General features: G+C 36.2%; 1 protein-coding gene across 6 annotated transcripts in view; it reads right to left on the reverse strand.

Moving 5' to 3' along the window:
• Positions 1-23691, reverse strand: part of LOC105465460 (fyn related Src family tyrosine kinase) — a 153932-nt gene that overhangs the window by 63279 nt on the left and 66962 nt on the right. Inside the window, exons 1-2 of one of the 6 annotated variants that reach the window (XM_011713902.3) lie at positions 20056-20355; positions 15698-15750 (exon numbers count right to left, since the gene is read on the reverse strand). The exons of 4 other annotated variants lie outside the window; for them this stretch is intronic. In XM_011713902.3, the coding sequence (XP_011712204.1) occupies positions 15698-15750 (53 nt within the window). In that variant the 5' untranslated portion in view covers positions 20056-20355. Of the gene's footprint in view, positions 1-15697; positions 15751-20055; positions 20356-23691 lie in introns of those variants that run through there. One more of the 6 variants, XM_011713903.3, reaches the window with a different exon arrangement.

A 23691-nucleotide genomic window follows, 5' to 3' on the forward strand; every position in this document is an offset into this window, starting at 1 on the left:
CTTGGCCTGACCAATCATGGGGAAATTAAGCTAGGATGATTTCCCTGTGGGAGCTCAGGGTTGGCAGTGTCTTTCATGTTTTCATCACAGTTACACATGTTATAATGGGTAAAACCACCTATTGTCCTCACGAATGTGACTTGGCAGGCATCGGTGTCACCCACATTGGCAAAACATCTTCAATTTGCAGGGCACACTCATAATCACATTTAGTCATTTATGGTATCTAAATGAAAGGCTTGATTCATGCCCCTTGAACTATTATGGTTCTGTATGACTCACCTGCATCTACCTGTGTTTCCACAACATTACCAAGAAAATCTCTGTGAGAGTTCTTCCTGTCAAGGTTATCATTTCCCTCCCTTTCCGCAAAACCTTCTTCGGCTCAGTATCCCCCTTGGCTCCCAGGAAGTTAGCCCTGCCACTCCCACTCACATGGAATGATAAGAACAAAGAAAAAAAATAATGCTTGCAATTATTTTGTTATTCATTCCTTCCTTTCCATTTCCCTCACCATAACCCTTGTATAATTCAACATCGCCTCTTGGATTATGTAAATATTTTACTGCCTGTTCTCTTTAACATTAACAACTTCTATTTACTGATCACATAAAAGGAGGCAGGCACTGTTGCTACAAGCTTTAAATGCATTTATCTCAGTCTCTCCCCCTTGCTCATATCACCACCACTAGATTTATCGTCTCACCACATACATATAAATAAGGGGTATTTTGCTTATGGAATAAAACCCCTATTAACCTGGAAATTCAGCCCTTCCACCATCTGGACACAAGCCATTTCTTCAACTTTATCTTCCCTGTATCAGCTCTCTGTTCTAGCTTAATTCACATTCCTATCACTACTTATACTGGCAACACTAAAACTTGCCTGCTCAGAATTCCTACAATATTCAGTGACTACTCCTATGTTTTGATATGTAGCAATACAAAAGCTAGCGCTGCATTTAAAATTCTTTTTTAGATTATTCTTTGTGTACACTTGAGGCTACAGACCTCCTCAGCATAAGGACAGAGTCTGATAACTTCACCTATCTGTGGCATGAAGCACTGGCCACATGCCCTGTGGAGCTGTTAAATAAATACTTGTTGATGAAACATTAATACATTGTCCTTCAATGTGGGCATTTTATATAGTCTTCTGGTTTATACTGAACATTGAACTTTAGATAATGCTGTGTTTCGTGTAATCTTCTATTTGAGCTTGCTACATAGCTTGCAGTATAAAGTGTTAATGAGAGAAGGCTTATCTGCTAGGGGCCAGTTGCAGCACAGTTTCTAATGTTAATTGGCCTTAGATCACAGATTCCAATCTGACCTCTCTCTCTTTCCCCAAAGAGAACACTTTCATATGAATGTAAAGATCAAAAATGAAATTGACTTTTCTGTCCTTTAAAATACAAGCATATCAGGGCTGCACACATGTAAAAAATTTGTGATAAAGTGACAATGTTAAATTAAGTATCAGAGGTAGGACTTGTAGTTACATAGAAATCCTTTGCTTGGGTCATTTGATAGTTTTTTGTTGCTTTTGTTCACCCTTATAGTCATCAAAAATGGGAAATTTTGAAGGAATTTCTTTAGAGGGGAAGTAAGGTGAACTAAGTTATGCTTTCTTCACTGGGGGAGGTGACTATTTATAAAAGAATCTTGTTATAGTCTGAATCCACTTCCCCAAGTCTGGTAATCAAAAGTATGCAATTCCTCACAAGCAGTTTACAAAGAATATGACAAAGTTCATATAAGTATTCAATCTCAGGGCACTTTTTTTGTTTCACAACTATCCTCTATTTGGGGAAAAGGAAAAGACAGCTAATATTGATTTTTCTTTTAAAATAAAAAACAACAGAAAACCAAACACCGCATGTTCTCACTCATAGGTGGGAACTGAACAATGAGATCACTTGGACTCGGGAAGGGGAACATCACACACCGGGACCTATCATGGGGAGGGGGAAGGGGGGAGGGATTGCATTGGGAGTTATACCTGATGTAAATGACGAGTTGATGGGTGCTGACGAGTTGATGGGTGTCGCACAGCAACATGGCACAAGTATACATATGTAACAAACCTGCACGTTATGCACATGTACCCTAGAACTTAAAGTATAATAATAATAAAAATAAAATAAAATAAAATAAAAAACAAAATGTGTGCCTATATAATGACATTCCCAATCATCAAGCCTGAAATAAAAATGTAAATTTTAACCCATCTGCTTTGATTTTGTACATTTATGATAATGTTTGTCCCAGAAACTAGAAGAATATGGATGGGTTAGAGTTGAAAGCATTAATCATTAATTTCTATCTTTGTCACATCCAAAGAAAGTAAATGCAATTGACTTATGATGCCCAGGAAAATGCTTTATTTTACAAAATACCACAAATGTTCATTCCTATTCTCTACATGAATAAGCTTTAGGGCAGTAGTATACTTCTTATATGGGACACCGTATGGATATACAGGACACTAATTTCAGAAATGACAGTCCCAAAGACCAAAGACCAAACTCAAGTCCCAACTCAAATACCAAACTTGAGTTTAGTCAGCTAGTAGTAATTGCTGATAACTTCACCTATCTGTGTGACAGCAACCTTGAATGGTGTAAACCATTCAAGGGTCAATAATGTCAAATGCAGCCTGCTCTGTGTTCCCTGGATCCAGGTTTCTCTTGCAAAAAGTAAAAAACAGGGAGCATCTTTCTTCTCTTTTCCTATACTAGAGGTGATATTCAAAATATTTTATGACTGATATAGCACACACACCCACCATCAGAAAAGACAACAGCAAAACTAGAGGCTTATGTCTAAGTTTCAGCCCTGGGGCTTATCATTTTACCACTCAGTGATGCATTATGATGTCACTGAGCTTCATTAAATCTCTTATCTCAAATAAAATATTGTAAACCTCTTGAAGGTATCTTAACCTCATTACCTACAAGGTAATAATTACATCATTTTCTATGTGCTGAAATACATTAGAAACATTAATTTCATACTAACAATATGGAGAAAAGACAAAGCAAAAGAAGGGTATATAACTTTTCCTTTGAAAATCTTAGAGCATCAAGGGAGAGATAAAAGACCACTTTAACTAAGTAACCAATTCAAAAAAAGTGATGAAAGAGAAATTTAAAAATCATTTAATCATCAACTGTGTGTAGTAGGAAATTAACTGTAGGCTGTAAGGAGGATGGAAGTCTTCTTTAAAAAAATATACTTTGAACGGATTTGAAAGAGATAAAGAAATCTAAAAAAATGAAAGACAAGGGTATGTGCACAAGTGAAGAAACTAAAAAGGTATTTGTGAGAAGGTTGGTTTAATGAATAGCAGTGGTTGGGGGAAAAAAAAAAGAAAGAAATAAGGGCCGTTGATGTTTACAGATAATTCCATGTGGAAACTAACTCCATGGAAGAAGTAGACCTTTGGTGAATTTGAAAACTACAAAGAAGGGTTTTAAGATACTGCATTTAATATTTAACACAAAAGGAGTTTTAAGGCCTGAGCTCATGCACCGGCAATATGAGGGGGAAAAATGTGACTTGTTCCTTAAAAATTCTTTCACAAACAAATATGAGATGGAGATGTGGAGGGTGAAAGCAAAGAGCAATTATTCCATGACTAGAAACAAAAAAGAGACTTGGTCCAAACTTTAGAGGTGAAAAGAAATTTTCATAAGGATCTACAGGCAAAGGTGCTTTAATGAGTACATGCATTTTTTTCTGGGGAGATAATCCATTGTTTTATTAAATTCTCAGAAATGCCTGTGAAAGAAACTAACCAACTCCTTTAATAAGGCCAAGTGTTTCTTCTGTATTTACAAGAGCTGGTGCCAAGGCTATAACCACAACCTACCACCTTGAAAATCACTTATCATTCATTTTTTATTCAACATTTACTTATTGATATGGTTTGGCTCTGTGTCCCCACCCAAATCTCTAATTATAATCCCCATGTGTTGGAGAAGGGACCTGGTGGGAGATGACTGGATCATGAGAATGGTTCCTCCCATGCCATTCTCATGATAATGAGTTCTCACAAAAGCTGATGGTTTAAAAGTGGCAGTTTCCCCGAACTCTCTCTCTCTCTCCTGCCACCATGTAAGATGTGCTTTACTTCCCCTTCCAACATGATTGTAAGTTTCCTGAGTCTTCCCCAGATATCCAGAACTGTGAGACAATTAAACCTCTTTTCTTCATAAATTACCCAGTCTCCAGTAATATCTCTATAGCTGTGTGAGAACGGACTAATACAGAAAATTGATACCAGTAGAGTGGGGCACTGCTATAAAGAAAAACTGAAAATGTGGAAGCAACTTTGGAACTAGGTAACAGGTAGATGTTGGACAGTTTGGAGGGCTCAGAAGAAGACAGGAATATGTGGGAAAGTTCGGAACTTCCTAGACACTTGTTGAACAGTATTGATCAAAATGCTGATAGTAATGTGGACAATGAATTCCAGGCTGAGTTGGTCTCGGATGGAAATGAGGAAGTTATTGGGAACTGGAGAGACATGTGGCATTTCGTCCCTGCCCTAGCGATCTGTGGAATTGTGAACTTGAGAGAGATGATCTAGGGTATCTAGCAGAAGAGATTCCTAAGCAGTAAAGCATCCAAGATGTAACCTGACTGACTCTGAAAGCAGTCAGTCATATGCATTCACCAAGATATTATCTGAAACTGGAACTTTTACTTATCAGGGAAGCAGAGCATAAAAGTTCGGAAAATTTGCAGCCTGATCATGTGGTAGAAAAGAGAAGCCCATTTTCTGGGGAGGAATTCAACCCAGCTGCAGAAATTTGCTAAAGTAACCAGGGGCCAAATATTAATAGCCAAGACAATGAAGAAAATATCTCCAAGGCATGCCAGAGATCTTCATGGCAGCCCCTCCCATCACAGGCCCAGAGGCCTAAAAGAGAAAAATGGTATCATGGGCTGGGTACAGGGTCGTGCTGCTCTGTGCAGCTTCTGACTTGGCACCCTATGTCTCAGCTGCTCCAGCTCCAACTGTGGCTAAAGGGGGCCAAAATACAGCTCAGGCCATGGCTTCAGAGGGTGGAAGCCCCAAGTCTTGGTGGCTTCCACATGGTGTTGGGCCTGCAGGTGCACAGAAGACAAGAATTGAGGTTTGAGAACCTCCACCCAGATTTCAGAGGATGTATAGAAATGCCTGGATGTCCAGGCAGAAGTCTTCAGAAGAGGTGAAGCCCTCATGGAGAATCTCTGCTAGGGCAGTGTGGAAAGGAAATGTGGGGCTGGAGGCCCCACATAGAGTTCCCACTGGGGCACTGCTTAGTACAGCTGTGAGAAGAGGGCCACTATCCTCCAGACCCAAAGTGGTAGCTCCACTGACAGTTTGCACCACATGCCTGGAAAAGCAGGAAGCACTCAACGCCAGCCCATGAAATCAGCCATGGGGGCTGTACCCTGCAAAGCCACAGGGGTGGAGCTGCACAAGGCTGTGGGAGCATACTTCTTGTATCAGTGTGCCCAGATGTGAGATGTAGAGTCAAAGGAGATTTGGGAGCTTTAAGGTTTAATGACTGCCCTGCCAAGTTTTGGACTTGTATGGGGCCAGTGGCCACTTTGTTTTGGCCAATTTCTCCCATTTGGAACAATTACATTTATCCAATGCCTGTACCCCTATTGTAACTTGGAAATAACTAACTCATTTTTTATTTTACAAGCTCAAAAGTGGAAGGGACTTGCCTTGTATCAGACGAGACTTTCGACTTGGACTTTTGGATTAATGTTGGAATGAGTTGAGACTTTGGGGGACTGTTGGTAGGCATGATTGTGTTTCGAAATGTGAAAAGCACATGAGATTTTGGAGGGGCCAGGGCAGAAAGATACGGTTTGGCTCTGTGTCTCCACCCAAATCTCACCTCAAATTATAATTCCCACATGTCAAGGGAGGGACCTGGTAGGAGATGATTGCATCATAGGGGCAGTTTCTCCCATGTTGTTCTCATGATAGTGAGGGAGTTCTCATGAGATCTGAGGGCTTAAAAGTGGCAGTTTCCCCTATACCCTCTCTCTCTCTCCTGCTGCCATGTAAGATGTGCCTTGCCTCCCCTTCACCTTCTGCCATTATTGTAAATTTCCTGAGGCTTCCCTAGCCATGTAAAACTGTGAGTCAATTAAACCTCTTGTTTATTAATTACCCAGTCTCAGTATCTTTATAGGAGTGTGAGAATAGACTAATACACTTATCAAGCATCTACTATATGCCAGGCACAGTTCTAGTTGGTAGAAATAAAGCAGTGCAGTAAATAAAATGAACAAAAAGTCTTTTATTTGTGAAGTTCACATACCAATGAAGAAAGACAGATGACAGATAAAATAAATGAATATACTGTATGTTCAAAGGTGCAAAGTGGAAAAAATAAAGCAAAGTAAGGAGGAGAAAGAGTGAATTTTTTAAATTGCTCTTAGTAGGCAGCAGTATATGGCAGGTGGAATTCCAGAGGATTTTCCTATGAGTTCCTAAAGTCAAAGTAAACAGCAGAATAGAGATGTAAAGAAAAATTGGACAAAATCTTTGAAAGGAGGAGATAAGTGAGGATCATACTCTGCTCTAGGATTGGAGCCAACATCTAGATTTCTCAACTGTAGTTTGCCCAATATCTATTAGCAATTATTTCTAATTAGCATTATTTCTAATGTAGAAATAAACAATGCCCATCAGCTTTACTCATTTCATGAAAATGCAAAATACTCAGAAGCTACAACTATTCTCCAAGAATCTCTTCAGTGGGGCTATAGTTCTTTAGCCAAAGAAATGGCAAGAATCTGTTTAATAGAGTAATGTTTTATGGAAAATAGTTATATATAAAAAGAAATAATATTGTCAATTATTATGGAATGTTTAAGGGAGAATTTTTTCATAGATAACTCTTAAATTCATATAAAAATCAAAATGTTTAAATGAAATTATCTTTCACTTTTGGCAAACGTATAATGCAGAGCATTATCTCTAGAGTAGGGTGACTATAGTTAACATTTATCTATTGTTCCTTTCAAAATAGTTAGAAAAGAAAAATTTGAATGTTCCTAGCGTGAAGAAAAGAGAAATATTTAAGGTAATGGATATTCCAATTCCAATTCAGATTATATTAATGTATGAAATTATCACATGTACCCAGAGAATATGTACATCTATTATGTACCAATAAAAAATAATTTTGAAAACTATACTGTCTAATCTTAATCCATACATGACACAGAGACACACACACACATATATATGAATGAGTGGATGGATGTGTGTGTGTTTGTGTGTGTGTAGCTACACATACAAACATGGATGTACAGATATGTACTAGTTTTACTGCTTTTGGGAGATTAAAATGAAGCAAGTGCCCCCAGGGAGGCAAGCTGTGAGACCTGGTCTGCTAAAGGTCAGAACAAGCACACATGTTCTCTTTCTTTCTCCTTCCTTCCTTCCTTCCTTCCTTCCTTTCTCTTTTCTTTCTTTCTTTCTTTTTAATAATTTAGCCCTGTATACCCAGATACTCACTAAGCATTACTATCATGATTATTGATAATAGCACCAATATTAATAACTAAAGGTTGTTTAAAACCCATGTAAATGCCACCCACTGGACTTTGAAATAGTAGAAACTGAACACTTCCACAGAGCAGCTTGTTCTCAGACAGCCCGAAACAGTGCCAGAAAACACATCTTTTGTTTTCAGTGTCAACAAACTATTTGTCAGGAAACAAAAGGAAAGTTCTGCCTGCACTGGTGGACTTTTCTGAAATCTGAAAATTAGTTTACTGCTTGCTCCTGCTTAGAATTACAGGAAGAGGCAGTTGCACAAATATATTACAAGCTTACTCCTCAGAACTGTTGTGGAAAAAGGTAGACTGAGAGAAGAAAGAGCCCCCACCTTCCTACCCCCCAGCACACACCAGTGTTACTGTTAAATCAAGCTGAAAGCTGTCTCCTTACACATTTTAAGTTCAGCCTAAAGGTTTCTCTGTACACAGTGAACTGTAACCTAAATGGATGTGCAAACAGACTGTAACCTACTCTTGTGCCAATCACCAAGTTTTGAGCAATCAAAGGTGGCCAACTGTTCAAACCCTATTCAAAATAAGGCAAACACTGAGCTGTAACCAATCCAGCTGTTTCTGTGTCTCTCTTCAATTTTTGTACATCACTTTCCTTTTTCTCTCCATAAGTCCCTTTCCACAAGCTGGACTCTCTGAGCACACTCTGGTGCAGGAGACTGCCTGATTTGCCAATAGTTCTTTGCCCAGTTAAACTCTGCTAAGTTTAATTTGTCTGAGGTTTTTCTTTTAACACCACCTAAGGATTAACCTTCTCTAGGGCCTCAGTTCTCAAACTCCAGTTTCTGAAGACTGTTCCAGGAAGTGTGTACAGGGCAAATACTCTGAGAAGGTCGGAGGTAGAGCTCAGGATGCTGTAGATTCCCAAGTGCCACAGGAAATTTGGAGGCAAGTAACCCAGGTACTGCAGTTTGAAAAGCACAGCTGTTTTTGGAAGAGGGGGACTTTCTCTTAACATCTTCTCCTAAATCATGAGTCATCCTGCCATAGCCCACCTTGCACCTTTTTCTCTCCGGTCTACTCTGCCCCACACTGCCTCACACTGGACACCCCTCCTTTATTTTCAACCCTTACAAAACATTACAAATTCAATCCAAATGTTGTATAAAATTTGTGAAGAGCAAAGCTTTAAGTACAATCCAGAGTAGAAAACAAATTCAAACAGATACCAGAAATTTCTGTTCATTGAAATGTAATGCCCTTTCCTCTGAAGAGGGAATTTCCCAAAACTTTTTTCCTTATGCCTAGGGTCCCCTAACAGGTTGCTGAGAATCCACTCCTCTTCCTCCTTCCTCTGTGCCAGGGATTTTACAACAAAATTCTCCATGTTTCTGTATGCAAAGCAGTTTGACTTTCTACCCAACCCTTACTCCGAACTAGATTCCGTGTCTCCCTCTGCATACCCTAGCACTTGTTAAATTGTTCTGCTCAATTAAGGCCCATCTACTCCATGTCTTTATTCTCAGCAGCATGAACAGCCAGAGCTTTGAAAATAGAATTTTCTTTAGCACATCAAATCCTTAGGCAAAGCGCCTCTCACACCATTATCCATAGCAGATGGTAGCAACAGAATTATGCACCCTCTCGCGGTCCAGAACAAGTCTATACCCTGGAGTAAGGGTGAAAGGCAGAGTCCTTCCAGTTATATTTGTGTTTTACATAATTCAGTTTATTAAAATTATAAACGTCTTGAACTAGACTAAAATGTTTGCTCTCTTACATAGTGTTTTGAGAAACTGAAATACTCCCTGCCTCAATGACTGCCTTACTAATAAGCATATTGCAATTAAATAAATTATTTTTTCCAGAATTTTAGTGATACAAAGACATTTCCACCATGCTCTTTGCCTGGGAGAATTTTTTTTAATCATTGAAATACTCAGAGCATAATAAACTCTGACCCGTTCATTGTGACTCAGGAAAGGATTTTAAAATCTTATATATTTGAAGAGACTTGCTGTTGGAAAGAGGGCACAGTAAAGGAACATCCTAAAACTTTAGAATTAGAACCTCAAGTAAGCTTGAGGAGCATATTTATCTGAAGGTGAGTGATAATAGGTTCAATACACAAGCCAGCTCCCCTCTGACTTATCTCCAATGCCTCCTTTGGATGACAAGGCAAGGGGCTTGTGGTAAGAAAGTCTTCCTCTCCAGATCAAATGACTTTGAGCACCTTGTTCCTTTCCTTCAGACCCCTTTCCTTAGTTTACTTTGTTTTGGGTATTATTTGATTAATTCCTACTCCCTGTTATACATGTAAGCTCAAGAGAGTGGGAACTTTATCTTTTATTTATCACTGGAATTCCAAGAGCCTCGCACAACACCTGGTATTAAATAAACTTGCATTCATACTGTTGAATGAATAAACAGATGATTATTTGAGGATGTGAGTCTTCCACTTGAAAGTTAAAAAGTTGACCAAGTAATTTCAAAATGTAGGACAAGAATATAGAGAGAATATACTGAAGGTTTGGTACAGAAAGCAAAAGAACAAGTCCAGTTTTACCAGTAATGAATAATCTCATAGCCAATCAGATGATCACAGTCCTGTGAGGAAGATGACAATTATAACAATCATGAAAAGAATAACATTTGGATTCCACTTTATAATTGAGTGCCATCACCTAGAGTATGGCACTCATTCTCATAGCAACTCTTGGGAATAGTCAGAGCAAGGGCTTCAAAATCCCTACTTTGTGGAGAAGGGAACTAGAAATGAAAGAAATTGCACGATTCGTCATGCAGAAATAATAAGCAGAACCAGTGTGTTGGCAGATATGCAAAGCAGTTACATGTGACTTCACTAAAATTGTGCAGAATAGAAAGTGGGGAGTATAGACTTGTCCTCAAATCATACCACACTACAGAGTGGGTCAGAAAAAGCCAACAGTTATGACTTATTAAGACCCAAACTTCAGGTTCTAAAAATATTCCTGTAGAACAACAGAATATCTGTTTATGAAGTTAAACATTAACTCCTATTTGTTATTTAGAAGTAGGCTTGGTGGTTGCATAAGGATTAAAATTTGAAAATAGAAAGTAAAATGAGATGCAAATAAATATTTAAATAAGTAAAGCAATCCTAAATTTGCAGATATTATCAATAATGAATTATGATCTTAAAGAAACTTTTCTAAACTATCAACAACATAATTGATCAAACATTTCAAAAATAAAACCAAATTAATATTTATTCCATCTATAGAAAATAGTATTACAAAGTCATTGTGACATGAAGAGCCAAAGAGAATGAAGTCAAAGACTACCATAAAAAAAATTTATAAAAAACAGTTCATTAATATTTTATTATTCTCTAAATAATTTAAAGTGATCTCTTCTTTTGTCCTAGATCAATATTCTTTTTTTTTTTTTTTTTTGGAGTTTTGCTCGGACACCCAGGCTGGAGTGCAATGGCATGATCTTGGCTTACTGCAACCTCCACTTCCTGGGTTCAAGTGATTCTCCTGCCTCAGCCTCCCGAGTAGCTAGGATTACTGGCGCATGCCACCACATCTACTAATTTTGTATTTTTAGTAGAGATGGGGTTTCACCATGTTGGCCAGGCTGGTTTGAACTCCTGACCTCAGGTGATCCACCCACCTCAGCCTCTCAGAGTGTTGGGATTATGGGCGTGAGCCACTGCGCTAGGCCAATATTCCTTTTCTCAACAAATTTTGCAAACATCATTTTGTGTTATTTTTCCTTAAGAGAGCTCCCTCTACAAATTATATATTCTGTAGGCCCTCTAGATTTACCTGTGTTCAGAAATATTTTTGTAAACAGGAAATCTCAATGACAAGACTAATTTTTCCAACTTCTTGAGTTTCCATACATGAGCTCATAATAGGTATTTTTTAACTTTGCCCCATAAAACTTTTCAAATATATTCCAAAGTGGAGACAATAGTATAATCACTTTACCCAACATCCAGCTGCAACAATTATCATTTTTCTAATTGTATTTCTTGTGGTTTACTTTTAACATGAATACAGATTTCTAAACTGTGGTTGATTTCTAAACCTCAGTTGGGAAATTGAAGTGAAAAAAAGGACTAATAAAATTTCAGTGGCTTCATGTTTGTTTTTAAATGTAATATTTTATGATCCATTAACTTTTAAAATCAAGTTCTTTCTGTTCTTTAGAAACTAAAAAGATGAATTATAAATGTTTTAAATGCTGAGAAACATTTTAAAAATATATTGAAAATAAATAAATATTTATGGAGGCCTACTATAAGCTGAAGAAAAAAAAAACACACAAGACCATGCTTGCTTACAAGTTTACATTACAGTTGGAAAAACACAAACATAGATCAGTATAAACAGAAAAGAAGGGTCACAAAATATAAGCTTCCTAAGCATGCCATACATCATTTTGATGTCAGATAATTGGAGAAATATATTTTAAGAGAAATGTATCATGAGGAGATGTTTCATAATTGACATATATGATAAATATGTCAAATGGTGCAGACAAAATTTCATATATAATGGCTGATCATTCAAAGGTTATGAGTAAAAAGACCGATACAGTATAATTGCCTGGAATACATAACTATACTTCCACCTTCAAATTACAGTGCTATTAATAGGAGTTTGGCTTGACAAGTAGAGAGCAAGAATTTTCTGCCTTATGATTTCTTTATGCTGCCTGCAGTCTTCATGCCCATTGTATGTAATTATCTAAAATTAAATTTACAGCAAAGGTCATGTCACTTTAAAATCTCTTGATAACAAAAATAAGATGATTAAGAAATCTGTTCAACATAAAATTTCTTAGCATGCCCTAATGCAAATCTCTCTATTGCTTTTTCAAAGCCATATATTCCCTTTCAATTCATGTTCTGAAAAAAGAACAAAGTAAACCTAAAAGACATAGAAGGAAACAAATAGTAAGGAGAACAGTAAAAAATGGTCAAAGGAAAACCAAACAATGGGAAGAATGCATAAAGATAAAAATTGATATTTTTGGAAAGATTAATAAAAATCATAAGCCTCTAACAAGGCTGCTCAAGAAAAAAATAAAAAATAATTTATCAATATCAGCAATTAAAGAGGAGACCATCACAGACTCTCAGATATTAAAATAATAATAAAGAAATACTGTTAACAACTGTATGATAATAAATTTGACAACTAAGATGAAATTGACAGGTTCCCCAATAAATATATAGTACCCAAAATAACACAAGAAACAGAAAATATTAATAACCCTATATTTTTTAAAGAAATTACATTCATAATTTAAAAGTTCCGCACAAGGAAAACTCCATGCCCTCAGGGCTTCACAAGTGAATTCTACCAAAATTTAAGGAAGAAATAATGTCAGTTTTACATATAAACTCTTTCAGAAAATACAGAAATAAAAAATGTTTTCCAATTTGTTTTATGACACCCAGAGTTACCCTGATACCAAAATCATAGGCAATCATCTTTTTCCAAGAAAAGGAAACTACAGATGAATACCTCTCCTGAACACTGATTCGAAAATCCTTAAAATATACTGGTAAATCAAATTCATCAAAAATACTTCACAACAAAATGGGATTTATCCCATTTAGAAGGTTGATTTTTCTACTTGAAAATCAGTTGTAATTGACCATGTTGATGAATTAAAAAAAGAAAAACTATATAATCAGCAGCTCAATAGATGCAGAAAAATAGTTTTGAAAAATTCAACATCTATTCATGATTTAAAAACAAAAACACTTAGTGAAGTTGAAACAGAAGAAAACTTCCTCATTCTGAAAAGGGGCAACAATATACCCTTCGCCTAACATCATACGCAACGGTAAACTAAGAACAGACAAGAGCTACAAGCAGTTATATATACATTGATGCAGACAAAGTCTGCAGTTAGATTCAGGCAACTTAATTATCTAATAAAACAAAAGAACAGTAATTTTCAAAGAATGTGACAGAATCTAGAGTAACAACAACAATGTCCTATATCCAATCACAAAAATAGCAGCATAGCAAAGAAACTGAAGAGTAACCCATACTCAGGCAAAAAAGCAGTCAACAGAAACAAACTGCAAGTATGTTCAGATGTTGAATTTTTAAACGGGCAGAAGACTTAAAGAGACACTTCACAAAAGGAAATATGAAGCTGGCCAGTAAGGACAGGAAAATGTGCTCAACATCATTAGTCCTCAAGGAAATGCAAATTAAAACCAACATGAGATGGCATTTCATAACAAATAGAATGGCTAACAAAAAGACTAACAATAGCAAGTATTGGCAAGGATGTGGAGCATCTCTCATATGTAAAGTCAAAATAGTACAAGGCCTTTGGAGAAATATTTGGCAATATATTATAAAGTCAAACATACATTGACCCTATGATGCAGGAATTCCACTCTTGGGTATTTACTTAAGAAAAATGAAAGCATACGTCCACAAGTAGACTTGCACAAAAATGTTAATATGAGTTTTATTTGTAATAGACAAAAATGGGAAGCAGCCAAAATGTTCATCAACAGGAGAATGAAGAAACAAATTACAATATAGTCATACAGTGAACTAGTACTCAGAACCAAAAAGCAGCAAACTAATGATACAACAATATGATTGAGCCTCAAAACCATTACGTCAAGCCAAAGAAGCAAGTCACAGAAAATAGATATATGATGGCATTTATATGAAGGGCCAGCATAGGCAAAACTAAGCTATGGCGATGGAATCACAGGGACAGGGAAAGGGAGAGTATCTGGAAAGGGATATGGAATTTCCTGAGGTAATAGAAATGTTCTACATTGGGAGCCGCAGTGGCTCAGGCCTGTTGTCCTAGTGCATAAGGAGGCGAGGCTTAAGCGTTTGAAGCCAGCCTGGGCAACATAGAAACCTCTCATCTATATAACCAAGAAATGTTCTACATCATTATTGTTATGTCACTTGATATACATTTATCAAATTCCATTGAAATGTAAGCTTAAAATCTGTTTATTGTACTGTGGGTAAACTGTACTTAAGAAAAAATAATTTTTCAAAGCTACATTTAATTTTATAGCCCTAATATTTTCTTAGTTACACTTGAAAATAAGTAGGTTGACTTTTGGAAAAAAAAATTCCATTGAAAAGTTTGATCACAGAAATCTTTTCATAAAGTTTTTAATCTGCTGCTATAGAATCCTGAGAACCTACACATACACACACACACACACACACACACACACACACACACAAGACTGACCCATGTGAATATAACTTTCCTGACTCCTGCTTCCTTACCATCAAGGAGGGTATAGAAATGACAGTGAGTTGCTTGGGGAGAATATCTGCTTTCCTGATAAGATACTTATCTTTTTAAAAAAGGTCTCTGGAGAGAGGGCTTTAAAGCAAAGAATAGAAAGAATTGCAGGCCCCATGAAAGGAAGAAATTAGAATTAGTGAGGCCCCAGAAGATCTGTCAAAAGATATCACATAGACTGCCATTGCTTCTTTGTTTAGAAAGGTGTAGAGATAGCCACATATTGCAGAAGACCAGCTGGATGAAGCTTAAATCCTGGAATCAAGAAAGTAAATATCTAATTGGCAATATTTGTTAGAAAAAGTTATGCTCCCAATTAGCTGAGGTTTTTGGAAAAGATATTCAGATTGAAAAGTCAATAAAAATGTACTGCTTGCTTTCACTTTATTCAAAAAATGACTAAAATTTTATCTTAAAATCTTAAATCTTAAAATAAGGAATCTACTCTGTATTTATGAAATATTCTATTGAATTTCAGCAGTAAAAGGAAATTCTTGCCACTAATGGTGAAATCATCATGAACTTATACCTAGACCATAAATATATTTTCAAATTAAATAAGTCTTTTCTAGAAATGATAAAGCTTGAAACCACACTCTTGTCATTTTGACCTTTTACAAAGCTAGACTTATTAGAAGACCTAAAAGCACCCAACATATGTGGTTATATCTTTATTTGTTATAGCCTATTTCTTAACAATGTCCTTCCTATTACTTACATTTGTGTGTTATAATCCTCTGTTAATAATATGAGTTATCTGTCATTGGTTCCATAATACAGAATGATAAACAGTGTTAGGAAAACAAGCTATAGTTCTCTGTTTATGTTGAATCCAAAGTTCGCCATTTACTCACTGTAAAGGAGTATGTTCCACATGTTGCATGGCCTCTGGCCTCAGTTTCCTCATCTGTTAAAAAGGGGGTATTAATAGTACATTCTTCACAGGGTTATTTCAAAGAGTAAAGTAGAATTGAATGGAAACAATTTCAGCACCTTAATATCTCCTTGACATTTCAATTGGATTCTACCAATAACTCTATAAAGTAATCTACCAATAACTCAATAAAGCACAGAGAACAGTGGCCCTATCTTTTCATGCTCCTCCCTCCTTCATGACAGTACCCACAGAAGAGGAATTTTGTGTTTCTATAATGCTAAATGCCATAAAAATATTTTTTAAAAGGAAAGACTCTAGCTGTATAGACTATGGTTAGTCTGTCATCCATTTGTTCATTTACATAGTTTCGAACTTTGGAATCAAGACTTCTGATTTCAGTTGAGAAGTGTGCAGCAAATAATTCTCTAATCAAATTGTACTAATGTAAAAAGCAAGAAAAAAGCCTTCAGGATCTCCAGCTAGGCAAAGAGTTCCTAGACTTGACACCAAAAGTATGACTTACGAGAGAAAACCATGATAAGTTAAACAAGGAAGGAAGGAAGGAAGGGAGGGAGGGAGGGAGGGAGGGAGGGGGAGGGGAGGAAGGAAGGAAAGACATGCATAACACACCCACCCACCCACCATTCGCTTTTGTTTTTTTTAACTGATGATAAAAAATAAAATAAAATTCTTTGGGATCCAAGTTAGAGAGAGCTGTTTGCTTTGTCCACAAGGAAAGGCTTTGAGAAGCCAAAAGGTGACTTATTAATTCTACAAAGAATTTACCAGAAGGAAGGAAATGCAGCATCAGTGAATGATGCAAGTAACCAGCACCTGGAGATGTCATCAGCTGAATACCAAAACGGGGCAAACTGAATAGTGAAGAAAGATGTGTCAAAATTGGCCAAGGAATAAGGTATAAAGTAGGGGAGAAATGATAAGGAATTTATAATAAATCTCTGAAGTATTGGCTATTGCTTTATGTATAATTTGGCACACACAGGAATAGGATCAGGTCTTAAAGAGTTGCCTGTGGGCCATGTGAAACTGTTAAATGCATTAGGAAAGATATGTTAGATGTGTTGGAAAACTGTTAAATGAGTTGAAAGTAATTGTTACTAATTACTTTACCTAGTGATTGTGAGGGCTAATGAGAGAGCATATTTAAATCATCCAACAATGTTCAAACTGTTGTTCTTTAACATGAAATAACTTCCTCCCATTATACTACTAGAACAAAACAAAAACATAGTCGCAAATAAAGAGTCTTAACAGAAAAGAGACAAGACACCATAATTTTTTAAACTGTCAAATAGGTTGACAGATGAAAATACTTATAATAGTGAATATAAGTGGCCTAAATGCGCCCATCAAGTCATAGAATTTAAGATTGGTTTAAAAAATCGAATCTGAGTGTATATTTCTTATCAAGGCACCAAAGGTGAAAAGATACAGAAATTATCAAAGCACAGTGCTAGATAAATTTTTATCAATTTAACTTTTTTAAAACTAGGCACAACAATGTAAATTTAGAAAAATTGGGGTTTGGAGTTTTTCTAAAAGTATCAAATTGTAAAAGGTCATTATAATTGATAGTTCATAATTCACAAATATGTTAGTATGTGCAAAATAGGATAAATAAATATAGCATAAAGTAAGAACTATTCGAAAGTAAAAGGGAAAACAGAACATTTGTAATCCAGTCCTATATGTCTACAACAGATTCAGTAAATAAAAATTATAAAAGGGCTTAAAGAAGAAAAAATGATATGATTAGAAAGTATATGATAAAAGATATTAAAAGAAAAATGCAAAATGAAACATGAGCTTTGAGTTTAAAAAAACAAAAAGCTGATATACAGGAGTGGACAGGTCAGTTAGAGATGCTGGCCAAAGGGAAGTGAGGAACTGTTCAGAGACAAAGTCAGGGTTCAGAGGAGAAGTCATCCAGTATCTACAGGAAAAGAAAACTGAGTCATTAAGACGCTCACAATAAGTGTCTATATGGTAGGTGGAAACTGACTCCTTTTACTGCACAGTCAACACTCAATAAAATACACCACTTCTGATACCAGATGTGTAGGAGGTTTTCCCCACACACCAAGCAATTCACCAGCAGACACCAACCAGGTGTTCTACAATTTAACTCAGTTCTGATGTTAACTGATTATATTGTCACAAAACCTTTGTCACTACTCAGTACCATCATTAATTTGTCCAACAGGAAATCACAGTTTATTTTTTAAAATTTCCTATACCAACAAATTTACATTTTCCACATATGTTCCTTGACTAATCACATTTTTATCCAATAAAATTTCAGTCTTTTAATTATTTAAAAACTGGATTTTTTTTTTCTTAACATAGGGTGTGGAATCCGTCTAGGCAAAGAGTCTAGGCAAAAGAAAACATTAATTCAGTGTATTAGTTAGCTAGTAGCTGCTGTAACAAAGCACTACAAATGGGTTAGCTTAATAGAAATGTATCTTCCTACAGCTCTCAAGCTTACAAGTCTGAGGCCAACATGTCAGCCTGTTGGCTCCTTTTGCAGTTAGTGAGGGAGAATCTATTCCATGGCTCTCTCCTAGCTTCTGGTGTTTTGTTGGCAGTCTTTGGCATCCCTTAATTTATAGATGTATCACCCCAATCTCTGCCTCACATTCTCATGGCATTCTTCCTGTGTGTATGTCTGAGTCTCCAAATTTCCTCTTTTTATAAGTACATATTAGGGCTCCATCCTGTGCCTGTATGGTCTCCTCCTAACTGGATCCGCAATGTCTCTATTCCAAATTAGGTCACATTCTGAGGGTAAAAGCAGTTGGGGACTTCCATATAAAGACTTTGGGGGGACATACTTCAACTCATAGCATTCAGTAATTCATGTATCAATATATTTAGGCAGAGAACATTTATGTTGTGAATCCTACAATGCTTAGCCTCATGCTAACCATTGGAAGGAGAGAGGAAACTTCCAGTTCCTGCCCTCACTGAGCAGACAGTTGAGATGTGGGACCTGCCACTCTGTTTTGCTTACTCTGCTCCAGCCACACCAAGCTCCTCCATGTTCCTAGGCACAGTTAGCAAGCTCCTTCCTCAGGGACTTGGTGCCTTCTCTTTCCTCTGCCTGGAACGCTCTTCACTAGATCCTTCAATTCGCCACCTCTGTGAGACCTTCCCTAACTATCCCATTTAAAATAGTGACATCATTCATCTCACACTGCCTATTTCTCCTTCTAATTTTCTCAAAAATTCTTCACATCTTCTAATATAGTCTATAACTTACTTCTTTTTTTCATTTATTGTCTGCCTCCTCACTAGAATTAAACAACTTGAGGATAGGGATTTTTGTCTGTTTTGCACACTGCTGTATCCCCAGGGCCTAAAATCATGCTCAGATGATAATGATGCAATGGATTAAGTGCTATGAGAGATACTACAGTGTTAAGGTTTAAGTTCAATATTCTCTTATTTATTTTACACACACTTATTGAGCACCTATTTAGGTACTGCTTGTGTAGTAGTGATTCATACCAAATTCACTTTCTTTTTTTATTCTCTCTTTGTTCTTCAGAATAAAAGCTTCCTAAATCATCAATTTAATTCAATATTGTTTTATTGCATAAGGTAAGGGCCAGGCACTGTGCAAATTATTTACATTAATTATCTATTCTACAGAACAACCCTATAAGGGAAGCACTCTTACAATCACTTCCTACACAAGGTAACTGAGATGTTTTAAGCCTTTTCTGAGGTCAAAGTAGCAAGCCACAGTGCTAGAATACAAATCCAGATCTGTCAGTCACCCCGTTTCCTATCTAAAGATTCTTTCATTCATCATCTATCTAAAAATCAAAATACTCTGATATTGTGTCCTTAATTCCTTTTTTAGCCCAATTTTTAGAGAAAACTTTATTTTCCAATTATTTGGTATTTTTGTTTGTTTTAGTTTATTAATTCCAGATCCTATTTTCTAGCCATCTCAATAAGTACTGTATAAATTCTTACTCTTTGAAATTGAATTTGTTCATGGCCTACAATGATCAGTGTTTATTTATGAGCCACAGACCCCTCAGAAGAAAGTATAATCCATATTTCTGTGGTATAGAGTTGGTATCTGAAACTATGAGGCCAGGTGTTTTCCTGGCTTCATAGTAGAACAGAGTTTGATATTATAATGAGCCAGCCACTCCACAGTTCAGACCCTCTCAAATAATTTCTTTTTGACCCTTAGTTGGGGACAGGGGTAAAGAGGAGAGGATGATCCCTCAGATGTCCCATAAAATGCTGTTTCCCTTGGTCCAGTATGCCTGACTACTCACGGTATTGCCAACTTACTTCAGGGAATCCGAGAACTCAGCCCAAATCATTTCCCAAGTGGTGCTGTTTATGGATCCTGTTCACTCGCAGTATCTGTACCATTAATTTGTATTCAAGTAACTTGTGGCTTGAATGTCTTTGTACCTTAGCAGACAATCTTCTCATATTATGTTGCATAGCCCCTACCTTGGAAACTGTGATATTGTGATGTAATAAGAAATACATATTTGGTCTCTGGCCCAGTTCCTGGCAGAGAACTCCTAAAACTCTCATCATTTTCTGAGTGATAGGAGTGCTAGGTGCATCTTTTGTTTTAATATTTGGTCCTCGACCCCAACTCCTGACACAAAGTTCCTAATCCTTTGGAATTTCCTGGGTGATAGAATCTTTTGTTCTAACGGGGTGACTCATGGTGGGCTCCTGGATCAGGGCTGGTCACCAGAAAGAACAAGCCATGAGGAGAGAAGAGCTGGAGATCCAATAATTGATCATACCCAAGTGATAAACCTTCCATAAAAAAATCCCTGAACACGTGGATGTGTCTGGAGGGTAGTGCATTTGGGAGAGTGTGGAAACCCTCCACTGCTTTGCCCATACCTCACCCTGTGAATCTCTTTCATCACGCTGTTCATCTGTATCCTTTACAATGTCCTTTGGAATACATTGGTAAACGTGTTTCCCTGAGTTCTGTGAGTCACTCAAGCAAACTAATTAAATGCCAAGAGTGGGTCCTGGGAAGCACCCAATTTATAGCTAGTTGGTCAGAAGCATAGGTCACAACCTGGGGATTGTAGCTGGTATCTGCAGTAGAGGACACTCTTGTGGGACTAAGTCCTTGACCTGAGGGGTCAGTAAGATCCTTTACAAACATATTTGGCAATAAGCAGTAAGAGCCTTAAATCATTCATCCTTTGGCTCAATAATTCAGATTCTTGGACTCTATCCTTAAGAAATCATGTAAAACATGGACAAATCTTTATATGGAAGGAAATTTGTTGCTATGCTATTCAAAACATTAGAAAAATAAAAAGTGTAAGAAAGTCTAAATGCTAACTGTTAAGATGAGGGTTAAATAAATTATGATTCATTCACTGACAGAAATATGAAAATTAGAAAAATTAATCTGAGAACTTGGTAGCACCTTAAAACGCATAGAAGTATAAAAGCAGAATATGTACACTGATTACTTTCATGCAGAAAACATGTGCATATGCAAACTAAGATATTTTACTTTTGTATAATAAATTTCTTATACATATATCGCCTGAAAAATATATTTTAGTAACATTCAAAAATGTCATTATAACACAACATATTACCTTGTGCCAAAAATACTTCAGTGAATTTCAGAGAGGAGGAAAATCACATCTAGCTCTAATGGTTGAGAAGAGATGTCATGCAGGAAGTTAGGTTTAAACTGGACATTGAACAATTTGGATGGCAGAGAAACGAGTACACATTCAGAACAATAATTTTAATTTATGCTCCAAACTCCATATCACCCAATTTGGAGTAAGAAATAAACTCAATGGATCTGTGTATGTCTAAGCCAATCAGAATTAGAGTCCATGGACTCCCACAAAGCCATATGACCTCCAAGTCTGACATCAAAATTACATTAAGATCAGCTAGAAATAGATTCGGTTAGGTTTCTGTCCATTTGTTTCTTAAAAGATGAAAGTGTTATAAAAATACACCATGACTTGGTTATCTTTAACCAACTTACCTGTGAAATATGAAACAATAGATTAGGAATAAAATTTATTTTGAGAAACAATATGATCATTCACATGAAAACTGTCCCAAGCTCTCAGATATTTTTAAATTCCTAAAATATATTCCCAGACTTACAGACAATGATTTATCATTACTTCATTCTAACAAACCATCACCATAATTCTGAAATTATAACTAAATTCATATCCAAAATATACACAAGAGGAAGCTGTAGAAAAATTTCCAACATAAGGTTCCTTCCTAATAAAATGAATCCCTCACTGTATTCTAAGGCCTACAGTGTCAGGAACTGTATATCATTTCTCAGATTCTTCCATATATGGAGCACACAGAAGACAATAAATTTTTTCTGATAAAATCAACACAGGTAAAAATCATAAAGTAAAAGACTAATAGACAACATTATAGAAATACTTTAAAATTTTGTGTAGCAAAACAATAATAATAAAAGACAAAAGGCAAGCTAAAACTGAAAAACATTATCTACAACACGCCAGAAAAAAGAGATGCTTTCTTTACAATGTTCTCTTACATGTAAATAAGAAAAGATCAACATCTAAGAGAAAAAGGGGCAAACATGCAGTCTATCTCCAACACCACGATATCCTAAGGAAGGAGTGATCATTAGAGAATAAGTATAGAAAAAAATCAAGATTCACATGGCAGGTTTAATAAGTTTGCTTAATAATACAGAATTTGAAGAGAAATATTTAATAAACATGAGGTGTATTGATGAATGTGCATAATCCACTCAGCATTGTTATTACGATCCATGTTTAAACACTTTATATTGTTAATTAATGTTGGTTAATATTGGAAGTTCTGTTAATTATAACTAAAATGTCAAGTAGCATTATCGCAAACATATATTCATTTATATTTCATGGCTATGTTTAATTTCTTGAGGGAGGGAGAAACACCTTTGAGATACAGAGAGTAATTTCATGTAATAGCACCGCAGAATTGATTCACATTGTTTTTCCATGTTTACAGCTTTTTTTTAGGTGTGTATATATTGCATTCAATTCATTGAAAAAAATTTCTTCTTTGCAGACATAAATGGAATTCTTGCCTGTGATAAGCAAAAATAAAAATAAAAATTTAAAAAATACGGAAATAAGAGAAAAACAAATGCAATCGAGGGTTGTGGAAATGCCTAGGACTGAAATCTAGAAATCTGTTTATTAATAACATAGCCTTTTGTTGGCATTTTTAGAAATACTAGAGACTATTTTCACCTCTCAGATTGTCCTTTCTTGCACTCGGCATCCTTGAGCAAGAAAGACTGTGTTCTCCATGCTGTATGATGGAACACAGGCAGCCACTTATTAATAAGAATCAATTTGAACTGCCAGGCAGAGATGAAACATCAGCACAAGTTAATTAAAAGGTTACATTTCAATTCTAATATCTAAGTAAGAATAATAGCCATTCCCACAATACCAATAGACTTTGAAACTGGCTATGTTCACCAATATCCTCAGGATAAATGTACATATACATGGACCAAAAAAAGACATTTTCCCTTTAATATAAAAGTAAATTACTTAAGGATAATTTGGCCTAAGCCCATAGATCAGTGGTTCAGGATAGAGCAAGGTATTACACCTATGAGAACAGTTCTTCAGCTTTTAAATTCTAATTGAGCCAGTTATTTTTCTCTTTATTTTGTACAAATTTATTGAACAATAAAGTTTAAAATCTAGGGTCTAAACAAATTTTATAAAAATCATTTTTCAACTTGGTGTCTACTTTTCTGCGCCATAAAAGTCCTGTGGCAGAAGTGGAAAAAGCCAAGGAAAAAGAAATGAGGAATTAAGTCAGAGAAGTGATGGTGTAAATGAGAGATAATTAGGGCCTTGGAAGTCCCTGCAAGGAGACTCAGAATTCAGCTCTAAGTCAGATAGAAAACTGCTG

Source organism: Macaca nemestrina, chromosome 5, assembly GCF_043159975.1.
Source record: "Macaca nemestrina isolate mMacNem1 chromosome 5, mMacNem.hap1, whole genome shotgun sequence".
Classification (NCBI taxonomy): Eukaryota; Metazoa; Chordata; class Mammalia; order Primates; family Cercopithecidae; genus Macaca; species Macaca nemestrina.